The sequence below is a fragment of the Elephantulus edwardii genome, unplaced genomic scaffold, assembly GCF_000299155.1.
Source record: "Elephantulus edwardii isolate Elephantulus edwardi_28Jun2011 unplaced genomic scaffold, EleEdw1.0 scaffold00080, whole genome shotgun sequence".
Lineage (NCBI taxonomy): Eukaryota > Metazoa > Chordata > Mammalia > Macroscelidea > Macroscelididae > Elephantulus > Elephantulus edwardii.
In genome coordinates this window covers 12456704-12468396 of record NW_006399830.1, presented here as the reverse complement: position 1 = coordinate 12468396, position 11693 = coordinate 12456704, and the positions used below count along the sequence as shown (strand labels likewise).

The following is an 11693-nucleotide window of genomic DNA, read 5'->3' as shown; positions in this document are numbered from 1 at the left end:
ACACACACAACACACACACAACACACAACACACACACACAACACACAACACACACACAACACACACATACACACACCCTTGCCACTCAAGCCAATTACTTGCCTTGTTGAACATGGTTTCTTTCCAGTAAATGTAAGGTCTTTGGGCTGAAAGCCCTTTTCCAGGTTCTTCTCCCCGAGGCCCTCTTGCCCTTTCCATGGGTGGCACTCACCCCACCACGCTCCAGGAAGCCTGGGCACAGGGAGGGCCTTTCCTCCATCCCAGAAGCAGGTGTGTGCTGTCGTCCACCGGCATCCTTTCCTGCTGGCCTCCGGGTGATGTGTAGCTTGGCTTGTGCGGACTTGGCTGTGGACCTCTGTCCTGGCCGGGCCTGTGGTTTGGAATGTCCTCTGCTCACGTACGGCTCACTCACCCTGGCAGTGCGCTGATTACTCGTGGGGAGCTCCCGCCACAGCCGTGGGTGCACCTGCCCAGGCCTCCCGCCTGGCTTTGCCAGTCACAATGAGGTCAGTTACAGAAAGAAGAGTTATCTTTATTAATAACCCCTGACATGGACTGAATTGTCGCTGCTGTCTGGTGCCCTACTGCACCTTCCTTCAGTCTCCAATTTAGACGGTCCACTCCATCCCTTGCCCACTTCCCTTCTTTCCAGCTTTCCCTCAGCTGGGGATTTCAAGCTCCTCCGTGCCCACGTCAGGGCCAGTGAGGGGGTTTTGAGTGCTGAGTCTCAGGAACCCAGGGGAACCCAGGCTGCATCTTCTGTTGTCTTGGTCTCTGAGATTCTTTCTCTTAAATTTCCTTGCGTGAGAAAGAGCTTTCTTTATGTCGGATAATCCGCCCTCACAAGGGTGTGGATTGCAGACCCCTGAACTGGGTTCTTGCTCTGATGGAAGGTTTTGGGGATTGTTGAGACTCTTCTTGTCTCACCCAGCAAAGCTCAACTATGAAGACTGACTGAAGTCTGGCTCCCTCAAACCCAGACCCGCTGCTGTCCAGATTGTTACCCATGGCGACCATCCATCACATTTCTAAAGGTGTAAAGCTTTGCAGGAGACTGTCCATCTTTCTCTGAAGAGTGTTGGGTAGATTTGAACTGCTGACCTTTTATTTAGCATTGCAACACCTAACAGCAGAGCTCCCTCATCCCTGCATGTGAGTCTGGCTCCAGTGGGTCTTGTGACATTAATGGAAGGACAGTTATTTGGCTTAAAGGCAGTTGGACAGTCTCCTCAGCTCCCTGGGCCTGCTGATCTGTCAGACATTATGAAGCTTCTTGCTTAAGAGGGGCGTTTGCTGTGAGTCTCAGTGGCCGGACTCAGCCTCGTGACCAGGCCCTCCGGAGCAGGCTTGGGCTCCTGTTTGGCCAGCCTCTCTCCCAGTCTGGCTGCAGGCCCCAGACACTTCCTTCGAATGCAGCCTCTTAAGACAGGTCCTCGACCATTTGTGTGCTCAGTAACCCCTGCAGGAATGGGCCTTTCTTAGTATCAAAGGCAGAATCTATGCCCTGCTCTTTTTCTCTCTGGCTGCCTCTCAGAAGTCAGTGACACAAAATATCTCTTGCTGGGTCAGATCTTGACCTCAGGATATCTTGCCCTAATTATGCAAACTTCCTGTCAATTTGTTATTAGGAGAGGGTCTTTTCCTTGGAACAGGGGCATCATGCTTAGAAAGTTAGAGATCAGCAAAAGAGGAGAAGCGCCTCAGTGACACGGATTGAGACAGTGACTGCAGCTGTGGGCATGAGTGTCAGAACTGAGGAGGACGGCACAGGACAGGGCAGGTTCGTAGGGTCACTATGAGTCACAGCCGATTCAAAGATACCCAGCAATAACATGTCTAGTTTGATTGCAGCCTGAAAGTGATCAGTTAAGATGTTTAAGATTAAATTGATGTGAAACTCAAACCACAGTGACTTAGCACTTCACATCCACCAGCTTCAGGTGCTATCACATCCAATCTGGTTCACAGTGACCCTGCATGTTTCAGAGAAGGACTGTGCAGTGGCTTTTCAAGGGCTAATTTTTTTGCAGCACATCATTGCCAGGCCTTTCTTCTGAGGCACCCCTGGGTGGGCTCCAGCTGCCAACCTTTAAATTACCAGTTGGGTGCATTACCCTTTTGCATCACCTGGGGATTACTCATAACTGACTTCATTAAAAAAAAACCCAACCTAATAAAAACCCAACTCACTGTCATCGAGGTGGAGCTGACTCATAGGTGACCCTCCAGTAGGTTTTCGAAGGCTGTGAGTTTCACAGGAGGAGACTGTCCCACTTTCTTCCTCAGACCAGTTGGTGGATTAGAACCTTCAGCCTTTGGGTTGATACCTCTTTACTCACTAGGCCACCAGAGCTCCCTCTCATGTCTGATAGGATGGCAGCAATCAGAAAGTTGTTGTTGTTGTGTGCCATTGAGTCACCCGTGATTCAGCGATCCCCCAAATCCCTAAAACCTGCTCTGTCCTGTGCCAATCTTATTGGCTCTGACCCACCTACTCCCATTACCCAAGTCACTGAATCAATTCATCTCATAGAAGGTCTTCCTCTCCTTCGTTGTCCCTCCACCCTCCCAAGCATGATGTCCCTCTCCAAGGACTGGTCCCTCTTTGCAACATGTCCAGAGTATGTCAGATGAAGCTTCAGAATCCTTGCCTCCATGGAGCAGCCCGGCTTCACCCTCTCCAGGACAAACCTGTTTATTCTCTTAGCAGTCCATGGTACTTTCAGTACTCTTCTCCAGCACCACAGCTCAAAAGCATCAATTCTTCTATCATCCCTAGTCACTGTGCAGCTCTCTGATGCATAGAAAAATGGGGACTCTCTCATGTAATTTACAGCCTCAGAAACCCAGTGGAGTGCCAGCGATATGTTGAATTTGACTCCATGATTTGAGTATCTATGACATCCAAAAGGTCAAAAGCCTTTACATTAAAGAGCAAGAAACAATTGACTTACTGGCAAGTTGCTTTTGAAATTTTAATGGTAATGTTCATCTGTGTATACATTTGCTCCACCTTCTTCAATAGTTATTTTCAGTATTAGGCAGCCACTTCCGTCCCAGCTTTCAGCAGATGGTGGGCACTCAGGGGACATTCATCTTGTCTCTCCATCCTCAGGACTGGTGCTTGGAGCTGCTGTGGAGTTTGGCAAAATCCTGGTCCATCTCACCCGCTACCCCATCTACATCCTGAAGGGGGGTTATGAGACCTTCTCAGCCATGTATCACTTCCTCCGGACTCAGAAAATCATCTGGATGCCCCAGGCAAGGCAACTCGCTGGGCCAGGGACGGCTCAGGGACTCGCAGTCCTGGCTGCTGTCACTGGTGGGGAGGTGCCATGTTCTCACTCCTAGACTCCATGGTGCCACCGTTGACCTCTGCTGCTGCGGTTTCTTGGGCCCCTGTCCAGCCTGCTTCAGGCTCATTCTGTTATTCTGACTCCCAACCCTTTCCTAGAAGCCCCCCAGCTTCTTCTGTCCAGTTGGTACCCATGACTCCTGTTCCCCACTGCCTATGCTCCTTCCTGGAATCCTGAGAGTGACCATGGGGGAATGTGGAAAGGGGGGGTGCTGACCACTGACCCCCTCATGGTCCTGCTGACTTAGCTGTTCCAGCTAACTTTGTGAAACCAAGTCATATGTCTGACAGCATCTATGTTCCCGAATCCAGAGTATACCTGCTAGTCAAGGGACTGATGGGACAGTGACATAGCCTGAGGTACTTAGAACACTATTTCTCAGTCAGACGTGGAGCCCAAGGACTTGGGGACTTGGTGGTGACTTTTGAAATGACATAGGTCAGCATTCCTCAAAGTACCTCCCTTGGAGTGGTGACAGAGAAAAGTGGTTTTGAGTCAGATCACAGCGAGCTCTGGTGGCCGAGTGCTGAGAAATTGCACCGTCAGCCCTAAGGCAGGCAGTTCAAATCCAACCGCTGCTCTGAGGGAGAAAGAGGGCAGTCTCTTCCCATGTGATTTACAGCTTCTGAGAACTTGCTGGAGGGTCAGCCATGAATCGGTTCCAATATGACAGCACATAACAACAGTCAGATCATATCAGGAAACACCACGTGGACAAGTCAATGGATTTCATCAGTGCAGGACATCCCAGCACCTTTCCTGGCATCGTCCGCTGCGTCTCTGAATGAAGGCCAGAGATGTTGCTCCCTGTTAAAACTTGAATCTCTGGCCCACAGCATCGTGAACACCTGGTGCTTTCTGTCCACGCCTTGGGAACTACAGAAGGCATCTCCACTGCCACTTTGCTTTTCAAAGAAATTACTTTTAAAAAAAAATTATTATTTTGTGTGTGTGTACCATCAAATTGTATCTGACTGGTACAGGAAGAGATTGCCCCTCCTTCTCCAGCAGAGCTTTTGGTGGATTTGAAACGCACACTTCTGGATTTGCAGTGCAGTTTCTTACCACTGGGCTACCAGAGCTCCCTAGATTTTTATGATTTTAGGGTTTTATTATTATTTTTTTTATGATTATAGTTTTAGACTTGAAATTCAGCAAAGCTTCTGTCCCGACCAGTTTCCAGTTATACCACCTCCTTAAACCTTTAATTATCAGAATTCATACTTTAATAAAACATGGGGTCTGTCTGAACCAATAACACTTTATTGTTTAAAAAAAATGGTGGCCTCCAACTGTAATAACAACCATCTGCCCCTCTGCAACCTGGCTCCACCTGTGCCCTCGCTGGGTTTACACAGTTCTGGACCACTGGATTCTTGAATCTAGCCTTGGCACACCTGGCCAGGTCCAAAGGGTGCTGTGAAGGAGAGGGAGGGGTCCGGATTGAACTCCCACACGCTGGACCACGATGCTGGGGTCAGTCCTTCTGTGGCTGCCAGTCCACTGCCTCCTTCCCCAAGTTATTCTTGGAAGCGAAGGTCTCTGCCTGACTCTCCGACCTGGGTCTGTCTCGCTAAACCCATCTGCTGAGTCACATCTCCTTCCCCACCTCAGGAACTGGATGCATTTGAGCCGTACCCTGTTGAGATAATTCCAGGCCAACTCTACCTGGGCAACTTCAGCCAAGCCTGCAACCCTAAAATGCACAAGGATTTGAAAATTCAAGCGCATGTCAATGTCTCCATGGAGGCAGGACCATTGTAAGTAAAGGCGTCACTAGTGAGGTTCCCTTGCTAGGTTGAGTATCAATTATTTATGCAGGTTTCTAGTGAGATAATTATGGAAGCTTAGCACTGAATGGGCTCTTAGAAGCCAGCTCACAGCAGTGCGGGCCGTCCTGTTCTGCATTCTGTTCCTGACCTGGCCTTCCATTCTCCGCCTCTGGATGGGAGACTCCTCGCACATTGCCACTGGGTTAGAACTGGCCCTTCTGTTAGGTGTCTGAGGTTGTAAAGTGAACAGGAGGCGATTGCTCATCTTCCTCCTGCAGAGACGCTGGGTTCCAACGTCCACAGAGGCTCCTCAGGAGAAAGATGGGCCAGCCTTCCTGTGTAGTTTATAGCCTCTAAAACCCAGTGAAAGGTCAGCTGTGCGCTGGTTCCAACTCAGCAGCAGTGAGCTTATACCCACTGTTCTAACCAGGACCATGACTGGGATAGAACAAGAGAAGAATGTGGAGCAGAACCTTCAATTCCTAAAACAAAACCAGACCCACTGAACTGGCTGAGACTGGAAAATTCCCTAAGACTTTTGCCCTGACATTCACTTCAAGCCTTGAATTTAAACCAGCTCTGCAGGTAGGCTGCCTTGTAGCTAAATAAGAAATTGACTAAAAAAAATTACTATTGTTCATGGCCTAGTGGTAAGGGGCTGCACTGCAATCCCAAAGACATGTGGTTCAAATCCACCAGCTGCTCTGTGGGAGATAGATGACCAGTCTCCTCTCGTGCGATTTAAACTTCCTCTGAAAACCCATTGGAAGGTCAGTTCTAGGTTGGTTCTAATTCGACAATACACCGCAGCAACAATATAAGTACTGTGCTCCCTTAAAAAAAAATCACTTAAATGAGACTGATTGCCCAACAATAGTTTTCAAATAAAGGTGAGAATGTAAGGGTTCTGGGAAACTAGATTAGTGGTAATGGAACAACCATAATGGAAATATTGAGACAGTTCATGCATTGAGAAGACAGTTTACTAAGACATTTTATGTTCATCTTAAAAATGAAATGGGGAGCTCCAGTAGCCTAGTGGGCAAGGACTTCTACTTCCAACTCCAAAGCAGGTGGTTCAAACCCACCAGCTGCTCCAAAGAACAAAGAGGGGCAGTCTCCTGCCATGTGGTTTACAGCCTCTGAGAACCTGTCGGAGGGTCAGCTGTGAGTCGATTCCTGCTCCCAGGCTGACCTCTGCCTGGTGGTGTGATTCACAGGGAGTCACACTGCTTGCCCAAAGATGGCATCTCTCTGGCAGTTTGAATGACCAGTGGCTTTGAAGGAGAAAGATGGGCTGTCTCCTTCCCTGAGGACTTACAGCCTCAGAACCCTGATGGAAGGCTGCCGTGAGACAGAACTGAATGGATGACGACACAGTGAGTTGAGAAAACAAAACAATTTGACATGAAAACTAAATGTCTCAGGCTAGCCTCGACTTCTGAATCAGAGAGCATCCAAGGTTGTGAAGAAGCAGAGGCCAATACGTAGCAGGAAGATACCTAGAAAGGGGAGGCCAGACTTGGGGCTTTGTCCCCACCTTCATTCTGAATCATGGTGACCCTCCACTGTTGTAAACCTTGATCTCGGTGGCTTACTGGTAAGGAGTGATGCTATCAATCCAGAGGAACATGGTTTGAACCCACCACACGCTCTGTGGGGAAAAGATGGGCAGTCTCCTCCTGTGTAATTTACAGTCTCTGAAAACCTGCTGAAGGATTGGTTCTGACTCAACAGTACACAACAACAACAACATGACCCTACAGCACAGAATATTCCATAGGGTTTTCAAGGCTGTTATCTCTGTGAGAGTGGACTGTCTCATCTTTCCCTGATGGGGCAGCTAGTGGGTTCAAACCACCAACCTTGAAATTAGCAGCCATGAGTTTTAACCATTATGCCACCAAGGGAGTGTTATTCAGACATTAAAACAAATGAAGACAAGCAATAACATAGACAAACCTTGAAAATAGCATACAGAATTAAAGCAACCAAAAGGACAGATACTGCATGATTCTACCTATGTGAAATGTCTAGAATTGGCCAATTCATAGAGCCAGAAAATGGACTAAGGGTCTTAAGAAGCTGGGGACAGAGCAGGATGGAGCATGATTGCTCAATGGATGAAGAGTTTCTGTTTGGAGTGATGAAAAGGGTTATGGCGATGCTTGCACAACACTATATATGTAATTCATTTCATTGAATTGCATCCTTAAAAATAGTTAAGCTGGCAAGTTTTATCTTATTTTTATTTTACCATAGTAAAAACTTTTCCACAAAGAAAACCTCATCATATGGCTTCATTGCTGGATTCTACCAAATATTTAAGAATAAGTATTAATTTTACATAAAGTCTTCCAGAAAATAAGAGAGGAAGGAACTGATCTCAATTCAGTCTATGGGGTCAGCATTACTATGATACCCAATTCTGACAAAAACTTTGTAAGAAAGGGAAACTACAGAATTCCTCCATAAACATATGTGCAGAAATTCTTAACAAGATTTTAGTAAATTGAAAACAGAAAGATACAAAAATGATAATACCTCCCGACTAAATATGTGTATTCTAGGAATGTTTGCTGGATTTACCGTTAGAAAATCAATGTCATTCATCACAGTAACAGGTTTAAAAAGAAAACTTGAAGTATCCTCTCAATAGATGCAGAAAAAGCATTTGACAAGATCAAATTGTGTTTTAATAAAATACAATGGGAATGATTGTATGAAATACAAGGTAAGAGAAGGATAGTGTGAAACACAATATATACGAACTTTGTATGCAAACCAATAGAAAATAAAAATTTAACACACACACACACACACACACACACACACACACAAATCTAACATCCATTCATGAGAAACAACTCCCTCTTCAGCAGATTAAAGCACTCTGGTGGCCCAGTTCATACCTGATGTGCTACTAACCAAAGGGCCATTCATCTCTGGCAGAACTTGAAGACATTTTTTTTTTCTGAAAACAAATTTTATTTAAATAAGTTTAAATACATAACATTAAAACTGAAAAGGGTGGTGGTGGGAGAACAAGTTGTTCCTTCACAGGGCATTGGGCCGCTGTTGCTATCAAGCTGCAAGCTCTACAGCTAGCTAGGACTGATGTCAGCTTGTTCCCTTGTCAAAAGTTTAACTCTGAAGTTTGCCTCACATCCTGGTGTTTTCTGGGACAGACAAGGCTTCAGGATTATGTCTGGTCAGAAAGAACTAAGACCCTGGTGGCAGAGAGATGTCCCATCTCACTCCTAAGCTCTGCCTGCTTTGCTGGTCTGAAGACACCAATGATCTTTTGTTACCACAGCTCCTTCTAGGGGTACAGCAGCCTCACCCCATCCTCTCAGCTCCATCTAGGGGTACTCAGGTGCTGGGTTGGCCTTCTTTTGGAGTAGGGGCATTCTGGGCTAGACATAGCCATCTACGATCTTGGGGATCTGAGTTTGGCTGAAACATCACGTTATTGCTTTGTTTCAGGCGGAGCACTGTCAGGTGCCTACTGCTTGACCTCCGTTTAAATGAGGGACTTCCAGACTAGACAGCATGGCTCTTTTCAGTTTATTGCATGAAAGTGTTACACTAGTCCAAGTTAAAAGTGGACCCCAAATGGTTACATTATACAAGCTGTGAAGTTTTAAACTTGTGACATGGGACAGAAAGGAAATTTTCTACTCATTGCAAGGAAATCCTCACTTAAGCTTCAGTGAACCACGAGCACTTAAAACCCATGAACCTTCAGCTGGTCGTCCTTAGCCAGTCCAATCTCTACAAGGAACTGGCATATGTTCTTGCGTTGGTCACCCTGTAGCTGAATTACTTCTCCATATTCTGGATGCTCAAGCACAGGACCATTGCAGGCAAACTTCTTCTTAAACGCCTTCACTAGTTTCTTTTTATCGTAATCATCAGCGATCCCTTGGACAGTTGTAAGGGTCTTCCTGCCGTTTCTCTGTTGAATTCTTATATGGATATAATCCTCAGTCCCGGCAGGAAGCAGGTCATCACCCTTACTTGCATCAGCAAAGGGGTCGAAAGAGTGGAGGTTCTGCATAGTGGACATACGATACGATTCCTTTTCCTCGATACGATTCCTTTTCCTCAGTGGAAACGGCCTGCGGAAGGCGGTGGTGGGAGAAGGGAGGCAGGGGGGACGGAGGGTCGGGAAGCGAGGGGCCTCGAGGGGGAGGCAGCTGAGTCCTCGGCGGCGGCTCAGTGATTGGGGCCGACATTTTGCTGAGTGAAATGTCAATCTCTAAAGGACAAATACGGTATGCTCTTATTTTGTAGAAAGACTAGTACAAATAAAGTTATAAAGACTAAAATTTCTCAGAACTTTTGGTTTTCCTCTGAGTTCGGTGCCTGGAATATTAAGATCTTAAGCTTTTAAAAGCTTGAAGGAAGCCATCCATTCCATGTAGATAATCCCTTTGTATTCACTTGGAACAACAGAAGGAGGAGAGTCATGAGTCAGAGGAGGAAATGGAATGCAAGATTAATTACCTACAAAGGCAATTGCTTCCTTTCTCATGAGAACGGAAAAACTAGATGATGCCCAGCTATCATTGTTGAATGTTATAATCAAAGATTTTCTGTCTTGATCCAAAAGAGGAATTAAAACAAAATTCAGATTCTCATGGATTCTTGATTTTTTGGAGTCACTTGGGCCAGATGAACTCCTAAAACTATTGCCCTTTAAATCTTAAACCAGTCATATCTCCTTACATTTTCTTCAAACCAAACAGTAGTTTGATTCAATTAATAAAGAATGACTATCTCAAGCATTGTGCTCCTTTAAAGAACTGTCTGTCTTGGATCATCTAACTATATAGCATTTGAAATGTTAAATAGGACACTTGAAAGGAAGTGAGATTATGTTAATGGGGGCGAACAGAAAATGAGGGTGAGGAAGCCTTTACAGTTGGAAGGATGTCGCTAACTTGTACGTGTAAAAATGTTCTAATTCATGCCTGTTCTGTGTATATTTTAAGCAACAATAAGAACAAAATAAACGGTTGAAAAAGAGTTAAATTAGCAATGGCGCGGGTGCCCCGCCCAGCTCGCTCTGGCTGGATGTCCTCAAGAAGGCGACCCCAGGGGCCACCAGGCTAGGCTGCAGGCCTTTTGGAAGTGCTCTGGCCCCAGCCATCAGCGAGCCCGACGACCACAGTGACCTCGATGACAAAGTGCTAAGTGAGCCTCTCAAGTACTCTGATTTCTTCAACGTCAAGGAGTTATTTTCTATCAAAAGCCTCTTTGATGCCCGCGTGCACCTCGGACACAAAGCTGGCTGTCGGCATAGGTTCATGGAGCCATACATCTTTGGGAACCGCCTGGGCCAGGACATCATTGACCTGGACCAGACAGCTAAGCACCTGCAGCTGGCCTTGAATTTCACAGTCCACATGGCCTATCGCAAAGGGATCGTCCTGTTTATGAGCCGGAACCGGCAGTTCTCACACCTGATCGAGAACACAGCCTGAGACTGTGGCGAGTACGCCCACACCCGCTACTTCAAGGGCGGCCTATTCACCAATGCCCCCTTGCTGCTCGGCCCCGGCGTCCGCCTGCCGGACCTCATCATCTTCCTCCACAAGCTCAACAACGTCTTTGAGTCCCACGTGGCGGTGCGAGATGCTGCCAAGATGAACATTCCCACCGTGGGCATCGTGGACACCAACTGCAACCCCTGCCTCATCTCCTACCCTGTGCCCGCCAACGATGACTCACCTGCGGCGATCCAGCTCTTTTGCAGACTCTTCCAGATGGTCATCATCCGGGCCAAGGAGAAGAGGAGGCAGGTCGGGGCCTTGTACCGCCTGCAGCACCCCAAGGCAGCCGAGGGTCAGCGGCCAGGGGCCCAGCCCTCCCCAGGAGCATAGACCAGCGGGGGCGGGAGGGCAGTGGGCGTCTGCTTCCTTCTAAACACAGTCTGCTTCCCACCCCCCGGCTCTCCAGGCTTTTCCAGCCATGTGGGCTCTTGGTCACGTAACTGGCTCTGATGCGCCCTGGGTGTCCAGCAGGTCTCCCTCAGCCATGGTCCCTCTACAGACAGATGAGTGGCATGTCTGAGTCGGACAGAGTGGAGCCTGCTCCCTGGGTGGTGGTGCCCACTCTCTGGGTTCCCAAAGGAGGCCAGGGCAGCCCTCGGGCTGAAGGGCTCTCCCGGCTCTGGCCTGGTCTCTCCTCAACTTTCACTCCCGAGTCTCCCCGCTGGTTGGCTGGTCTGTGGGATGTTGTGTGTTGTGGCCCCTTTATAGGTTCCCACTGGGCTGGAACAGAAATAAAAGTGGTGTTTGTGGACACTTGATGCAAAAAAAAGAAAAAAAAGAAAGAAAGAAAAAGAGTTAAAGATTATCAGACCAGATAAAGAAAAAGGGGATCCAACACAATGCAGATGTTATCAAACAAAATCACTAGTATCACATTTCAGTAAAATTTTGCTGATGATAATTACAACAGAGCAGATTATCCGAGAGGCTGGGCTCTATGAGGAGAAGCATGGCGTTAGGATTGGTGGACGATCTATCAACAGTCTGCGTTATGCAGATGACACAAC

At 47.3% G+C, this 11693-nt stretch overlaps 1 protein-coding gene and 1 pseudogene across 1 annotated transcript in view; both read left to right on the top strand.

Annotated features, from left to right (window-relative positions):
• The window catches only part of STYXL1 (serine/threonine/tyrosine interacting-like 1), a 29935-nt gene that overhangs the window by 10028 nt on the left and 8214 nt on the right, over positions 1-11693 (top strand). Inside the window, exons 4-5 of the mRNA XM_006889694.1 lie at positions 3116-3261; positions 4971-5116. Coding sequence (XP_006889756.1) covers positions 3116-3261; positions 4971-5116 — 292 coding nt within the window. The remainder of the gene's footprint in view (positions 1-3115; positions 3262-4970; positions 5117-11693) is intronic.
• Positions 10064-11016, top strand: LOC102845312 (annotated as a pseudogene).